This window comes from Gekko japonicus, unplaced genomic scaffold, assembly GCF_001447785.1.
Source record: "Gekko japonicus isolate JY-2015 unplaced genomic scaffold, Gekko_japonicus_V1.1 scaffold1326, whole genome shotgun sequence".
Lineage (NCBI taxonomy): Eukaryota > Metazoa > Chordata > Lepidosauria > Squamata > Gekkonidae > Gekko > Gekko japonicus.
The window spans coordinates 91,646-109,014 of record NW_015176012.1 but is presented as its reverse complement, the minus strand read 5'-3'; the positions used below and the strand labels follow the sequence as shown (position 1 = coordinate 109,014).

The 17,369-nt window shown below is 49.3% G+C and overlaps 1 protein-coding gene across 1 annotated transcript in view; it reads left to right on the top strand.

Moving 5' to 3' along the window:
- FOXM1 (forkhead box M1) overlaps nucleotides 1-16,475 on the top strand; it is a 44,997-nt gene extending 28,522 nt beyond the window's left edge. The window contains exon 7 of the mRNA XM_015426538.1: nucleotides 15,251-16,475. Coding sequence (XP_015282024.1) covers nucleotides 15,251-16,258 — 1,008 coding nt within the window. The 3' untranslated portion in view covers nucleotides 16,259-16,475. The remainder of the gene's footprint in view (nucleotides 1-15,250) is intronic.
- The last annotated feature ends 894 nt before the right edge of the window (nucleotides 16,476-17,369 follow it).

Genomic DNA, 17,369 nt, shown 5'->3' with positions numbered 1-17,369 from the left:
TTTTGCAGTATGCTCCTCATATTCCCTTTTTGCCTACCTGATCACAGACTTGCATTTTATTTGCCGCAGCCTATGTTCCCTTTTATCAGCCTCACTGAGACTAGCTTTTGACCGCTTAAAGGAATCCTTCTTACCTTTTACAGCTTCCATTACTTTGTTTGTTAACCATGCAGGCCTTTTTCTATACCTATTTGTGCCTTTCCTAACCTGTGGTATATATTTTATCTGAACTTCTAGGATTGTAGTTTTAAATAGTCTCCAAGCTTCCCCAGTGGTTTTGACCCTTTTTACTTTTCTTTTCAGTTTCCTCTTCACATAGCCTCTCATTTCAGAGAAGTTACCCCTTTTAAAGTTTAAAAGTGGTTGTGTCGATCTTTTTGGGCAACTCCCTATTTATACAAATGTTGAACTCAATTACATTATGGTCACTGTTCCCAAGCGGTGCAATCACTTTTACATCTCTCCCATGGTCTTGGGTGTTACTTAGGACCAAATCCAGGATCATCTCTCCCGTGGTAGGTTCTGTGACCATCTGCTCCATAGCACAGTCATTGAGTGTCTAGAAACTCAATCTCTTTTTCCCGACTTGAACACATATTGACCCAATGTGTGGGTAGTTAAAATCACCTATAACGACACAGTTATTTCGTCTAGCCACTATCTTTAATTCATTCATCATTTTATAATCCTTCTCTATCTTTTGATCTGGTGGGCAATAATAAACTCCTAGTGTTAAGCTTCCTTTTGGGCCCACTATTTAGACCCATAGCATTTCCTTAAGCAAATCCATTTCCCTTCTCAGTCTTACTGGACTGTATACCCTCTCTGACATACAGAGCCACCCCACCTCCAACCCTTGCCCCCCATCCTTCCGATATAGTTTATAACCAGGAATCATCGTATCCCACTGATTTTTTCCCCTGCTCCATGCCTAGAAGATAGCCAGAAATAAAACCCTTCCATCATGCCTGGCCAAACTGGCCCAGAGGAAAATTGCTTCCTGACCTCAAAGTGGCGATCAGCATTTCCCTGGGCCTGTAAGAACTCAGGGCCACGAGAACTAAGCCCTGAGGCAACCCTTCCTGCCCTCCTCCCTCTCATGACCTGCCGAAGTTCACAGAATCCGCATTGCTGTCAGATGGCCATCTAGCCTCTGCTTGAAAACCTCCAAAGAAGGAGAGCCCACCACCTCCCGAGGAAGCCTGTCCCACTGAGGAACCACTCTAACTTCCTAATATTCAAACGAAAACTGTGCACGTGGAGCAATGGAATGTCCATCCAGTGGGTCACTAAGAGTGAATATGCTGGCCCTGCTCTCTGTCTCCGTGTGAGTGCCTGGTCACCCACAGGGTGCCACCTCATGGAGGAAGTGGCTACACACACTCCCTCACTTTGGGGCATACACCCAGCCCCCTTTCGTCACATGGTCACCTATCTAGACAGTCAGGTGGCCGCAGGGAGAGAAGGGGCGGAGCACCCAGTGAATGGGTCAGGCTGTCTTGCCTATCAGGTTTGTGAGGAGGAAGTATCAGCCTGATGCTAGACTGAACTGTACTGTGACGTGTGGTGGCTCCTCCCGGCCTGGCCCAAAGTGGTTTCCATTCAGGGGCAGGGTCATTTATTCATCTTGCACTGAACTGGAACGAATTAAAAACTGGCGCAAATCATTCTTTCCCCTTCTTAGGCCTTCCAAGCACAAGACAAGGCAAGAGGCTGGTTATTTTCTTCATGTAAAGAACAGCATTTTCAGTCTAGAGATGTGCAAGCCTGGAGGGAAACAAGAAAATTCGGGGGGGAGGGGGTGTTCCTCCCCACTTTTTTTACCAGGCCCCCCCTCCCCCATTTTTCTGATAGGAAAGGCGCCTGGGCACCAGTGGCACCGTCCGGCCTTGGCATGAATCGCCCACTGAGGGGACCTGGGCTCCCAGCCGCCCTTCGCTGCACTGTCATTCCACAGCCTTACCTCACGCCCGCGTCTCCCGGTACCCAGCGTCTGCCTCCCACAGGGACCGCTTTTACTCCCTTGTGTGCCAGTGGGGGGGGGGGGTAGCCATTTGCCCACTGACTGCCCTCCCCTTTCTCCTGTTGCGCCTTTTAAAATAGTGTGCCTGAAACAATGGAGATCTAAGTGGTACAGAGAACCAGCATTAAAAGCTATAAGCCATTTATTACAAAGAAAATGTCCACACGCACAGGCTCAGCAGAGCAATAGATAGAGCCAGGGATCCAAAAGAAAAGTATACAGCACAGTCCCTCTGCCCCTCCCTCTGTACGTGCCCTGGTGGGCATTGACCTAAGGCCGGCTCTTTAGTTACAGTGGGTGTCAAGCGCTGCCATTCCCTTGGGGCCTCTGCCCAGGCCTGCGGTCCTGCCCGTGGCAACAGCCGACCTCAGGCAAGAGTTCTGCCTGCATGAATGGAATCAGCCTGGAAGAGCCCCTCCTCCTCCTTGTGCCCAGGAGCTTTGTCATCTCTCATTCCCCTCTCTCTGGCCAGGTCAAAGAAGCTTTTCTTGAAGTCTCCAGGAGGTTTATTTTGAAGTCTTTTTTGCACCTTAAGTCCTCCAAACCCTTGTTCCCTGCTAGGTGTCACCTTTCTAGCTGGAGGTGTGTGAGAGAGACTTGACCATCTCACTGTATCTGGTCAGTCCTATATCATTTGCATTTCTAAAGCCCTGGTGGGTAAACTTGGCAAGCAACCCCCCCACCCCACCCCCGCCACTTGTACTCTGCTAAGACAGGAAAACTTTTTTAAAACCTAAGGTGAAGGTTTTGCTCAGTGCAGACCTCCAAAGAAAAATGCATTTCTCCACAGGTGCAAAATTTCCAGAAATTTTACATCTCTTAGGTAGTTACCTCACACTGGACAGGCAGCTTGCCTGGAAGTCACAAGAAAAATGTTTCCACTTAATTGCATCTCAAGCCCGTGCAAGGTGATCCCGAAAGAAAAGGTCTGCTTCTCACTCCGAGATGAACTGGGAGACTCTCAGAGGTGGCAGGAATCAGCAGTTGTGAATTCAGAGACAGAGAGACGCTTTGGAGCCTGAGGAGCCCCCCCACACACACACACACACCACGGCAACTGTTTGTTTCCACTGGGGAAGTTTAATAAGATGTGCCAGAAGGTCGAGGGAAAGTGGGGAAAAGGGCTTCAGCTTGGAGCTAGCGTAGCTGCCAAGGGGGAAGGATGTCTGACCTGTTCTTCGGGAGCATGCAATGAGTGAAGTCTAGCCTGACTGGGGAAGAGTTTTGGGGTATCTCCCCACAAGGGCAGGAGCCCTAAATCTCGGTTGGGGAAAGTGCCCACCAAAGCAGGCAGGGAGGGTTTAATTAGGTGGAATCTTTCTTTGTTCAGATGCTTTGCCCAGATTCTGTGGCCACATTCTTGGACCAGTCTCCTCCGCAAAGGGTGCAGGAGGGGTATGAAATGTGTTTGTTCCACCAGCGGTAACTGTTAAGTATTGTAACTTACCTAGACAATTTTTCCTGTTCTTTTCCTTAGATATGTACTCTCTAGACATGACAGCTATTTTCCATGTATGTGCTCGAGCTTAATTTTAAAGGGTCCCCCCCCACCCGTTTAAGAAAGCAGACTGTGATTCAAATCCTACCACCACCAGGTTCTCCAGTGGTCCAGAATGGGGCAGTCCTTTACTTCTGGGAGTGTAGCCCCTCCTCCTCGAGGGCAGGGTTGCTGTCTTTGTGATTCCTGAAAGGGGGGGCTTAACGGCCAGAACCCCAGTTTTTTGGCCCTGCCCCAAGGTGCAGGATGCAATCGGCTGCAATCTCTAGTGAGCGCTGTGATTTCCAGGCTAAGTTTCCTGATTTATTTTTCTTTGGACATTTATCTTATCCCTTTGGAATTGTTCTCCTCCGGACCGGAGTAGCCCGCAGAGGAGTGGGGATGGGTTCTCCCCCCCCCAATGCCTCTACTGTGTTCCAGCAGTTGGAGCGAATAGGAGCAGCGGCCAGGAGTCTTCCTTGACCCCTGTTCTCCTTCAGCAAGCCTCAGCTGTGGGGGACCTCCAGCCCTCAGGCCGGGAGCCTGCCCTTTGCCGCCCACGGATCCAAGCGAGGGCGGTTCCGCTCAGGGAGCTTCGTGCAGGCAGAGGACAGCTTGTTTTGACTGCTGGAGCACCTGGGTGTAAACGTGGCCTTTTCCCTGGCTCCAAAAGGGGGCCGGCCAGCAGCCACAGACCGTCTCCAGATGCTTCCAGGTAGCAAGCGTGCCTTTCATGGGCGGCAACCTGTTTGGAGAAGGCATATGGATAATACCTTGTGGAAGACAAAGATAAGAAGTCCCTACATTCCAGGAAGAAGGATGGTAACGGTAGGAGACATTTTCATTCCTTTTGAGGATCCAAGAGATCACCAGCCTCGTCAGGAGCCAGTTCTTTTAGCCCTTTTAACCAAAACAGCAGTTCCAGCAGAGCAGCTAACTACAGCAAAACAGGTCAAAACAAGGGTTCCAAGAAGGCTCCCTCCTCCTGACTAGCCAGGTTCTTTGGTCTCCCCAGGAATCGGGGGGTGGCTGGGATGGTTTGCAGCTTGCAGACACATGGGTTTGGGACATGGTCACCAACAGCTGCTCACTAGAATTCAGCATGACACCGGGCAGCCATTTTCTTCAGGTCCCCAGGAAATGCTCCAAGCAGAAGCATCTCCTTCTCCTGCTGGACATTGGTGTGATCGGGCCGGTGCCTGAGGCACAATGGACATTGGGGATTTACTCTGTTCTTTTAATGGTCCCAAAGAAAAATGGGGACGTCAGAGCTGTCTTGGACCTCGAATAGTTGAACAGGAGGATAGGAAAGAAGAAATTCAGGATGGAGGCCCCGTGGTCCATCGCAGCTTCCCTTCAGGAGGGAGACTTCTTAGCCTCTATGGCCTCTCCGAGGCCTATCTTCATCTCCCCATTCGAGAAGCCCATCAGAGGTTCCTGAGGTTCGCCTATGACAGGAAGCACTTCCAGTATCAGGCCCCAGGGTTTTCACCAAAGTCCTGGTCACGCTTGTGGCACACCTGAGGATTCAGGGCGTGGCAATGTTTCTGTTTTTAGATGACATCCTAATAAAAGCCCCATCTTTCCAGCAGGGAGTGGAGGATGTGAACCCGACAGTCTCCTGTCTCCAGGAACATGAGCTTGTGATAAATATGGAGAAGAGCAACCTGATCCCGCCACAGTCAACCTTACACCTCAGTGTTTGAATAGACACAGTTCAGGACAAAATCTTCCTGTCCCCAGAGAGCAAGCAGAAACCGCTTTCAGCCTTGCAACACCAGAAACTGCTTTCAACCTGATGCTGTTGGCAAGGCTCCTTGGGATGATAGTGTCCTGCCAGGACGTGCTCCTGTGGGCCAGGTTCCATGCCCGCCTCCTGCACAGGTTCTGGCTTCCTTTTCGGGATCCGATTGCCAGCCAGCAGCCAGCTCTCTCTCTCTCCGTCAGGAGTTCAGTTGGTGGTCGATGTCCCCGAGGCTCCTGGAAGGGAGTCCCCTCAGGGGACCAAGGAGAATCAAGATGACCATGGATGTCAGACTCACCAGTTGGGGAGACCATGCCCAGGGGAGGGGGGCTCAGGGGATTGGTCCCCAGGCAAGTCCCTTCTGAGCATAAACGTATTGGAGCTGAGGGTGACAAGGCTTGGTCTCCTGGCCTTCCAGGATCTCCTCTCAGGTCAACGTATCATATTGCACAGGGGCAACATGTCAACCAAGGCCTATGTAAACCGGTAGGGCGGCACCAGGCATCGGTCTTTTTGTCAGTGGGCAGCAGTTCATCAAGGCAGCACATGTAGTCGGACAGGACAACTTCCTGGTGGGCTGCCTGGGCTGGCAGACTCTAGATCAGTCAGAGTGGATGTTGAACAGAGCAGTGTTCCATCAGACACGTCTACACTTCAGAAGACCAGAAGTGGATCACCACAGAGCAGAACTGCCAACTCCCAAAGATCGTGGCAAGGGCAAAAGGCACTTGGGCCATTGGAGGGGATGCCCTCAGCTGGGATTGGCCAAATGAGCTGCTATACGTGCCCCCCCCCCATCAAGCTGGTGCAAAGACTGATCCAAAGGATAATTGGCCTGGGAGCGGAAGTGGTTCCAGTGGTGCCATTGTGGCCACAGAGGCCTTGGCTGTCTTCTCAGAAGCCCTGGAGGCTTTTCCCGGGGGAGGACCTCCTTCTACTGGGGAGCGTGCGCAACATCCACAACCAGGAATGCTAAACCTCACAGCTCGGAGGTTGAGCGGTCACTCCTCACAAAGATGGGGTACTCAAAGGGAGTGGTTTCTACCATGTTAGCTTCTAGGCGAGGTTCCACTAACAGGGTCTATAATCGTACATGGCAGACTTTTCAGGCCTGGTGTCAGGAGCAGGGTCTAGAACCTCTTTCAGCCTCAGTTAGCAAGATCCTCTCCTTTTTGCAGGAGGGGCTTGATAAAGGGCTCAGCACCAGGAGCCTTTGGAGACAGGTTGCAGGGGGGTAGAAAAGTGCCCCTCCCTAGCCTAGCATCCTCATGTAAAGAGATTCCTCAGGGGAACTTTCCTGCTCCATCCTCCGCAGGTTCACCTTTTCCTGACCTGGAGCCTGAATTTGGTTCTTAGGGCCCCGTCTAGGGCTCCCTTTGAGCCCATGGCCCCCTGCCCCCTAAAGGAGCTGGCTTTCAAGACCCTCTTCCTTGTGGGCGTCACTTCAGCCAGGAGGGTGTCAGAGCTTAATGCACTCTCGATGCACAAGGACTTATGTATTTTTCATAAGGATCAGATGATACTGCACCCAGGCCCAGCCTTTATGCCCTAAGTGAATTCCACCTTTCACAGGGCAGAGGAGGTGATTCTGCCTTCTTTTTGCCTAGACCGCATTCATCCCAAAGAGAGGGAATGGCACTGTCTAGATGTTAGGAGGACACTGAGTTTCTGCTTGGGTAAAACAAACGCTTTCAGGAAAACTGACTCTGTGTTTGTCTCTTACAGGAAATCATCTTTGGGACAAAAGGTCTCCATGTCCTCCATCAGGAGGAGGATTAGGGAGCACATTTTTCTGGCTTACCGAGCCTCAGGTGTGGATCTGTCCCAGGGCATCACAGCACATTCTCTCACAGGGGCAGCCACTTTGTAGCTTGCAGGGCCTTCCCTTCTTTGGAGACCATTTGTAAGGTCAGTGCATCCCTTCCCCAGACACCATATCGGATCGGCAGGGTGGCTCCTGCCAATGTGGCCTTCGGGAGGAAGGTCCTGCAGCCAAGGCTCCCTCTAAGCTGTGGAGTCTTGTGAGCAAAAATTCTACTTTGCGAGCTACTGGCATTAAAGTTGTGAGCGAGTGATTAGTTTGCTCTGGAGCCATCCTTTCTGAGCTAAGACAAAAATCTGTGAGCAGGAGGCTAAAAAACTGTGAGCTAGCTCACACTAACTCAGCTTAGAGGGAACACTGCCTGCAGCACACTCTTCAGGACTAGGAGTTGTGTCCCTCCCTGGGGTGCACTGCTTTTTTATGTCCCAGAAGTAAGGACTGCCCCATTCTGGACCACTAGAGAACAGAAGATTTTTCCCTCTTAAACCATGAATCTTCCTTTCTGGGTGGTCCAGGAATGGGGCAGTCCTTCCCACCCAGTTTCTCCTTTTGGCGGTGACTCCTAGGGCCACTGGCACTGTGTCCTGGTCTGCCTGGTGCCATTTTTTTTGTTGGGAGGGGGTTAAGAAGTGACTGGTTCCTTCTTCCACTCCTGTCTTTAAGTGGGGAGGTTGTTTGCTTCTCCTGTGGTTTAAACAGTTGTACTTATTAGTTAGGTTTTTTTCCTTCTTAACAGAGTTTCTCTGTTCGAGTTGTTGCTGTTCCTCAAATGAATTGAGGCTTGTCAACAGACTGGGGGGTTCTGGGAGATAAGCCCTTGCCTTTTAGGAATCACAAAGATAGCGACCCTGCCCTTGAAGAGGAGGAGCTACACTCCCAGAAGTAAAGGACTGCCCCATTCCTGAACCACCAAGAAAGGAAGATTCACAGCAAGTGAGAAAAATCTTCTGTTCATGGAAGGAGGGTGTTGACCTGGTTCTCAAGGTAACCCCTTGGCTACGAGGGAGATCTTTTTATTTTTGCTTTAGAGAGGACATTGCATCCAGGAAAGGAGAAGACCAGACACACTTGCAAGTTTATAAAATTTATTTGACATAATTTTTAACAAAGGACTTGTTTATGACCACCTCCAAAGGTTCAAGAAAGATACATTGTACACATTTCTCTCATTCATATCCTCATACCAGTATTCCAATTTAGCCATTATTTAAGATAAGTGGGAAGCAAAGACATAATAGCAGCGTGACAGCATAATAGTGACATAGTTTTACCAATCCTAATGTGAAGCTTGAGGGGAGAGAGAGAGAGAGACAGAGAGAGAGAGAGAGTCTCGCCTTCCTGATTCTGTCGGTCTGTGAAATCTTTCTGTTGGCATAGTTCCCATAATCCAGCTCCGATGTACTTTCCAATGAAGTCTCTAGGTGTTTCTCATTCAAAGTACTTTTCTAGTCAGGATGTCCAGGTACTTCCCTATTTAAGACTAGATCAGCAATGTAAATCAGGGGGTCTCCAAGCTCCTAAGCCCCCTTTTTTTGTATTAAATCTAATGGACTGTCCTTTGCCACACAAACAAGCTTGTTTACAGTAAACCCCCTTGTCCTAATTCAAGACTCCAGTCGTCCTGCCAAGAAATCTGTTTTGCAAAATGTCCTTTGGGATGCCAGTGCAGAAGAATTTGCAACTGGGTAAAATGGTCATTTGCACACTGAAAAACAAGGCCTCTTTTAAACCAAAGACAAGCCTTTAGCAGAGGCCTGCTTTGCTCACTCACATTCTAGGCCTTCTCATTCAGAGTCCCTGTTAACATGTAGAAATCAAGTGCTTCTGGGAAGTAGGCACAACCTAAAGCCTTACAAGGGTCCGTCCGTTCCTTTGTCCTCATCCAGAAATGCAGGATAGCAGAAAGAGATTCCTCCTTATCAGTGTCACACTGGCAAGCATATTTGTTGTGGAGGCTCGGTTATGCTTGTGTTTAAAATGAAATTAAGTAATTTTAATGTAATGATGTCCTTAACCTTTCACACCACCAAACCTGTGATTTCGGTACCAGTTCCTTGTTTGCAGCTATCATAGGGGTCGGAAATGGTCAGTAAAATCAGTAAAAGTCAGTTTTTTCATCTTGGTCAGTAATTTGTCAGTTTTTTAAAAAAATTGGTCAGTAAAGTCAGTATTTCTGTGATTTTTGTGAATGCAGTTTGTGTTTTTCCAGTTTCATTACTGCATTTTGGGGGAAACATGAAGACTTCCAAGTGAGAAGACAGATTGTTTTCAGTTTAGTTATGAAGTACTTTAAGGACTTTGTTCCTAAGAGTAAAAGTGATTTGATGAAATCTTCCACAAAGTATAGAAACATAATTAACCTCTTAAAACATGAGACAATGAAAGTAGAGGTGATGGATATTGTGGGCTTCAACATGGCACAGCTCATGCTAGAAGGAGTTGAGAAAGCAATGGAAGAAGAGGACAAGGGGGAAAAATGCTTGTGGATACAGTGCAGAAAACTGTTGAGAAATGAAAGAGTTCGTGAATAACTTTATTTATTTACTAGGAAAAAGGCCCATTGTGGAAATAAATACAATAACCTCTAGAAAGAGGCTCTGGGCAGGTGCCCCGGCCTTGGACACTCAATGTCAATTTGCTGGAATAATGACACTGAGTCCACCATTTTCTCCAGAGGAACCAATCTCTGCTACCTAAAGAACAGTTGTAATTTTGAGTGATCTCCAGCCCTCACCTGGAGATTGGACACATTTTACCTCAGAAAAGCGAACTGTTTAGAATGTTAGAGGCAAAAGCCAATCAAGTCACATATGTAAACAACCTCTGTGTTCCGAGGCAAAGGCCAATGAGGCTGCATATGCAAATAACCTCTGTGTTCTGACTGGCTATGGGGGGGAAGGAACAGCAAAATGTTTAGAATGTTGGAGGCAGGACTCAGGCAAAGCAGCCAGTGGATAGGGAGACCCCTGAATGACAGATCAGAGAGCGAACTGATTTTGGAGCGTGTGGAATGTTCTAAAGAAGTGCCACCACCATTCGGCTTTTATTTATAAGGGAGATTTATTCAATTCATACCCCACCCTCCCTGCTGGAGCGGGCTCAGGGTGGCTTACAAAGAGATTAAACATATAGGTAACATTATATACAATCTTAAAACAAATAAAGCTCTGCATTATCATAAAGTGCTAGTAAGTGATCAGGTACTTATAACAATGCTTACAGAAGGCGGAACCAATGCTAGTGTTGTAATCAGATGATCTATATTGGTGGTTTGGCTCGTCTTGGTCTCTATATTTAGGGAACAGCACAGGCTATTGGTGGTAAGCCAAGGACCAGGGCACTGTCACTTCTCAGTTATTTGGTGTGGCTCCTTAGTCGAGGGCCTGGTGGAAGAGCTCCATCTTGCAGGCCCTGCAGAACCAAGGGGCCGATCTCTTCTGGGAGCTCATTCCACCAGTATGGAGCCTCCACTGAGAAGGCCCTGTGTCAGGGTTTGATAGTCAGGTCACACCACACAGCGCTTCATAAGAAGAATTCTGTTTATTGGTATTTCATAACTATGACACGTGTACTTCTTGTGTCAGGAACGGCCCGAAGCATCAGTGCACCCTCAATTATACTAGATTCAAAGCACCCTCCTTACAAGTGAAAGCCAATAAGCAAAGTCCGTGCTCGGGGGGGAAAAGAGAGTGGGCAAAAGTAGAAGCTGTTTGTTCCCAGCGAGTCGGCACCAGCTGGTGCATCCCAAGGTCAGGAAAGCAAAAGCAGATAAAACCCAGACAGTAGACTTTGTTAGTGTAACAGGCAGAGGCAAGGTGGATTCTCCCCACACATTCCGGAGAATGGCAGTGCTAACTGACATCCTGCCCTCCGAAAGGCTCCCCCCACTCAGTTTATCTGGGAAACGACGGTGGAATCTGTGCAGTAGACGAGGGGCCTTGATGTGACCCACCTCCACCCACTCGCGATGTTGTGGCCCAAGGTCAGCCCATTCCACCAAATAGTACAACTTATTTCGCTTAAGCTCAAAGTCCAAGATATCAGCCACTTCAAAATGCAGTTCGCCTTGCACCACCAGGCTGTGCCCGTTGGGGCCTCCAAACATTTGGCCCGGGATCCCGTTTTAGGAGGCTAAAATGGAAAACGGGATGCAGAAACTTTAAATGTTTAGGCAAATCAAGCTCAACAGTCACATCATTGATTTTACGCACCACCTGAAAAGGACCAATAAACTTCCACCCCAGTTTACGCATAGGGTGAAGACCCCTCTTGTTTCTAGTGGAAACATAGACCAATTCCCCTGGCTGGATGTCCCAGCCCTCAGAACGTTTCTTGTCAGCTTTCGCTTTATATGCGTCCTTAGCCCTATCCAAAGTCTTGCACAGGACCAGCCATGCGTCACGCAAATGCTGACACCAGTCCCCCACATCCCCCTCAGGCAGGGGAGAGTCAGTCAGGAAGGGGAGAGGCGGAGCCTCATAGCCATAGAGAGCCATGAACGGGGAGACTCCCGTGGATGAGTGACACATATTATTGTAACAAAACTCAGCAAAAGGGAGGAGCCCCTCCCAGTCATCCTGTTGATAGTTTGTGAAGCATCAGAGGTACTGCTCCAGGGCTTGATTGACCTGTTCAGTCTGGCCATCAGTCTCCGGGTGGTAAACGCTACCCAGCCCCCGCTCCACCCCAGCAAGTCCATGAGTTCCCTCCAGAACTTAGAAACAAATTGCGACCCGCGGTCAGAGATTATCTTGTGGGGTAAAGTATGCAGCCTGAACACCTGTTGGAGGAATGCTTTGGCCAGAAGGCAAGCTGTAGGCATGGACTTAAATGGGACAAAATGGGCTTGCTTGGTAAAAAGATCCACTATCACCCATATAACCATCTTCCCCCGGCTGGGAGGTAAATCAGTGATGAAGTCCATGTAGAGCACCTCCCATGGTCGGCCGGGGGTGGGCAGAGGCTGCAACAGTCCAGGTGGTTTACACATGATGCACGTCTGGCATGACTGGACAAACAGGGAGAGATCCTTCCTCATCCCGGGCAACCAGAACTGGCGTTTGCAATAAATGTAAAGATTTCACAAAGCCCAAGTGCCCCGCCAGCTGACTGCCATGCACCACCGACATGACTTCCCCCTGCAATGCAGATGGAACAACCCAGCCCCCGCTCCACCCCAGCAAGTCCATGAGTTCCCTCCAGAACTTAGAAACAAATTGCGACCCGCGGTCAGAGATTATCTTGTGGGGTAAAGTATGCAGCCTGAACACCTGTTGGAGGAATGCTTTGGCCAGAAGGCAAGCTGTAGGCATGGACTTAAATGGGACAAAATGGGCTTGCTTGGTAAAAAGATCCACTATCACCCATATAACCATCTTCCCCCGGCTGGGAGGTAAATCAGTGATGAAGTCCATGTAGAGCACCTCCCATGGTCGGCCGGGGGTGGGCAGAGGCTGCAACAGTCCAGGTGGCCTCCCAGAACGTGGTTTACACATGATGCACGTCTGGCATGACTGGACAAACAGGGAGAGATCCTTCCTCATCCCGGGCAACCAGAACTGGCGTTTGCAATAAATGTAAAGATTTCACAAAGCCCAAGTGCCCCGCCAGCTGACTGCCATGCACCACCGACATGACTTCCCCCTGCAATGCAGATGGAACAAATAGTTTGTGCCCACAGTACCAGCAGCCGTTAGCCCTTTCCTCCACCTCCCCCTCCTTTTCCAACTCCTTTTGATCAGAGTCCAAGAGGCCGGAGACAAAATCAACACTCTGTATCACACAGTGGCCAGAAATACCAGGGGCCATCAGGAGGTCCACCAGTGGGGCCAGGACATTAGAAGCCCTCCCACTGTTGAGCCCCCCAAGCACCAAGATGACAGCATCACTTGCCCCAGAGTCCCTATCTATACCTTGTGGCTAATAGCCACTGATGGACCTCTGCTCCATATGCTTATCTAATTCCCTCTTGAAGCCGTCCATGCTTGTAGCCGCCACCACTTCCTATGGCAGTGAATTCCAAGTGTTAATCACTCTTTGGGTGAAGAAGTACTTCCTTTTATCCATTCTAATCCGACCGCTCAGCAATTTCATGGAGTGCCCACGAGTTCTTGTATTGTGAGAAAGGGAGAAAAGTACCTCTTTCTCTACCTGCTCTTTCCCATGCATAATCTTATAAACCTCAATCATGTCACCCCTCAGTCGTCATTTCTCCAAGCTAAAGAGCCTTAAGCGCCTCATAGGGAAAGTGTTCCAACCCTTTAATTATTCGAGTTTCCCTTTTCTGCACTTTTTCCAAAGCTATAATATCCTTTTTAAGGTGTGGTGACCAGAATTGCACACTGTATTCCAAATGAGGTCGCACCATTCTTGCCCTTGAGTCTTCTTGCCTTGTTTGAAAGTACGCAGATAGGCACATGTGTGCTCACTGGTGTTAGGGTCTTCGTACTGCGCTTGGAGAGCCCACGTGAACTCGTTCACTCCCATGTAGAGAGCATTACAGTAGTCCAATCTCAAGGTGACCATCGCATGGATCACTGTTGCCAAGTCCTTGCATTCAAGGAAAAACCTCTGTAGCTGAATTGCCACAGCCCTCTCAATTATTTTGCCCAAATAGGGCAGATGGGAGACTGGCCGGTAATTAGCCAATTCAGCTAGATCCAGAGAATTTCAGGAGGGGACGAACCACAGCTTCCTTGAGTGGCCTAGAGAACTGTCCCTCCGAGAGGGACTTGTTGATAATCTCCCTTAGGGCATCTCAAAACCCATCATGGCCAGCTTTAATTAGCCATGATGGGCACAGGTCAAGGCAGCACATGGTAGGGCATACCATTAAGAGCAGTTTGTCAACTTCCTCCAGGCTGAGTGGACTGAAATAATCCATAACCTGACTAGGACGTGCATGGAGCCTCGAGTTCACTGTCTCAACTGTGGTGGGGAGGACATGGTGGACTTTTATCTGCAAAGTAGCTCACAGAGGCCTCACAGCCAGTGTCCAGTTCCCTAACATTTGGTCTGCCTTGTGGCAGAACAGGCATAGACCAAATTATTCTAAATAATTGGGCTGGGCATGAGCTCGCAGATGCAGTCATGGCCGCATAGTACTCTCAGTGGCTTTGAGTACCATCTCGTAGGATCTCATAAACGTCCTATAAGTGCACCGCTATGAGCCTTCGCTTCATTAGTCTCAGCTCCTGGGTATACCAAGGAGCCAGCCTTGAGCGAGGGTGCAGAGGGCATCTGGGAGCGATCTCGTCAATGGCGCTGAGAGTCGGCTATGCCAGTCCTCGACTAGCTCATCTAACAAGCCGCCAGGGGGCAATGGATCCCAGAGAGCCATCTGAAGCAGCAATGGGTCCATTAGGCTCCGTGGGTGAGCCAAAATCAGCTCGCCTCCCAAACAGGGTTGGGGTGACAAGTTCACTCGGGCCCTCAGGGCATGGAACTGCCATAGCAGTAATCCTGTCCACTGTAACCCCCGCCGCGAAGATCAAATCAAGCGTGTGACCGGCCTGATTAGTGGGGGCCGTTACATATTGGGAGAGTCCCAGCGCCGCCATGGACGATGCCAGGTCCACCACCTGGGAGGAGGCCGCATTGTCGGCATGGATGTTGAAATCACTCAGGACTAGCAGCCTAGGGTGTTCCAACGCCCAGCCCGACACGACCTCCACCAGAGATGGCAGGATGCTGGCCAGTTCTTTTTTCATCAAAAAACCAAAGATAAAGTAAAACCAAAGGCAAGTCTCACCTTACAGTAATTATGTTTTGTTGTCAGAATTACTACTTTATGTTTGGTTTTTAATACGTTTTTGCTGTTTTATTATCTGCATTATGTGATTATTTTTAAAAGAGAATCTTTTTTGCCTCAAATTTTGTACAATAATGAAAACATTGTCCTCTATTCATAAAAAAAAATCAGTAAAAAGGTGTGCGATCCTTTTATCTGGGTCACATCTAACTATGGGGATGGCTATGGGGATGGTAGAGGCCAGATAATGATAATTTTTAATGAAGTCCTAGTTTTACATTTAAAACGCTAGCTTATTGGTAGGCTGACATTAAATTGTTCAGTAAATTCAGGGTTTTTTGGAACTTTGGTCAGTAAAATCAGTATTTTTGACCCTCTGACTAGTTTCCACCCCTGCTATCACGTATCCTGTTCCTTTCTACTTTCATTTGTAGGTGTTGCCAACTAGTGTGAAGCCAAACCTAACCTTGCCTGAAATCTCCATAAAAGGGGAGGTTTATTGTGGGGAAGAATCATCTCCGTCTGCTTCCCACCAGACCACAAAGGAGGATGCCTGTCAGATCAACAGAGAATTGTTCCCTGCAGTCCTGTCTATAGAAAAGGAAAGGGGCTTTCACCTTTCTGAAGGAGGGGCCCCTCCTTTCCAAACAGCGCTGCCCGTGGAAGAGCCGCCACTGCAGGGTGATGAAGAGCTAAGCCTGCTGCTCCCGGCGCCTGAAGAGCAGAAGAAGCAGCTCGCAGCCCTCAAGCCGCCATTCCAGGAGACGCCTGGCACAGAGAGGCATGCCTTGCACGAGACCGGCACATCTAGGAGGAAGCAGCTCTTGGCTCTGCCTTGCCCGGAAGAGCCAGTCCTCCTCCTACCATCCAGCCATGGTTCAGAGTCCCTCACACTGGAGCACAGTTCTCCCTTTGAACACCCTCCGGGAAATGTGTCCCAGCTTAATTGCTCTCAGGGTGTGTGTGGCCGCTTTGAAACTCCAATTAAGGAGGTGTTTTGCAAGCTGCCAGCTTCTTCCACTCCTTGTAAAATGCCCACCTCCTCTTCCCTGACACTTACTGATCCTTGGAGACTGGTGCCCTTCCTCAAGGAAACTAGTACCCAGGGTTTTAGCCCCAGGAGGAGCCCTCCAGTACCGTCACTGTCCCTCCAGGAGGATTTAGACCTTAGCACTTCCCCGAGACCATCCATGTTTGATTCTCCTCAGCCACTGCTTCTAAATACAGAAGCCAATGATATGGTCTCGGGACCACTGATAAGCTCTCCTGCATCCAGCAATGAGTCACCTCCACAAGTTCAAGCTTCTGTCCTCCCTGAAAACTGTTCACTCCAAGATGGCCTGTTCCTGGATACCATGAATGAGAGTTTGAGCAAAATCCTGCTTGACATCAGTTTCCCTGGCTTTGATGAGGACAACCTGGGGACTGATCTCAGCTGGTAACGGTTCATTCCTGATCTGAACTAATAAAAGGCAGCTCATAGGTTCTGATGTCAACCTTGTTAACAAAGGACAGTCTGCTGCACGAACTCCTTAGTTGTGATACATAACTAGCGTGTGACCCATTCATAGGGTTGGCCACGGGCCACCTAGAGTTCCACTGGATATTGCTCTGGACTAGGCAGTGGACTGAGATTGAACTGAGCCAAAGGGGAGTGTCTGGTCTGTAAATGTTTGCACTTTGTAAAAGTTTTGTGGACCAGATGCACCCTGAATTTTGTGTAAGAAAGGGAAATGGAGCAGATTCAGCTTTTTGGAAGAGTGAGCGCAAATGCCCAGTTTGGTCTCAAGTCACTGTAAACGTGACTAACCATTCTCAGAGGAGGCGTATGGCAGTGTGCATTGTGTCCGGGTCAACCTTACCGAGAGTGTATTTGAGGCACAGTTAATTACGAAGCATATATTGATCAGGAAAGAGAGCCACCCTTGTTCTTTCTTTCCTTCCAACCGGAAGCATTTATCCCCAAGCTTCCAGCACTTAACCTGTGATACCCCTGCTTGAGGGGTCAGGGCCCGGGGAGGGGGGAATGCATTTCTTTGAAGAGGGGACTTAATTGGTTCATCCACTGATCATTGAAGATGGTGTGTGTGTGTGTGTGTGAAATGACTGTGCAGAATACTTTCTTCTAGCTATGGCCTGGTTAGGACCTTCCAGTCGCTGGAGCTGTTGCCTTGAAACTCGAGCTCCCACCGCTGTGTAATTTCCCTTCGTCCCCCTGGCACATCAAGGCCTAACAAAGCAGTGGGCTGGTTCAGGTGCTGTTAGATCCTCCCTTGTACATGTTCTCATGGACTTGGTCACATAGACACAGTAATGTCTGATCCAGTGCAGCCGTATGCTGTGTCCACAGTGCTTGACGTGGGCATGAAAGTCGTCCGCTTCTTGGCTGTTGCCATCCCCGGTCCGTGTGGTCAAACCCAGTGGCTCAGAGCCAGGCTGTGAGGAGGTCCTCGAAGGCCTGAAGTGAGCAGCTCCATCACATCTGGCGAGAGCAGTGCTGTGGAACAAGAGGGCTCTACAGACAGAGCCTGGAATCCGGGTGGAAGGGGGGTG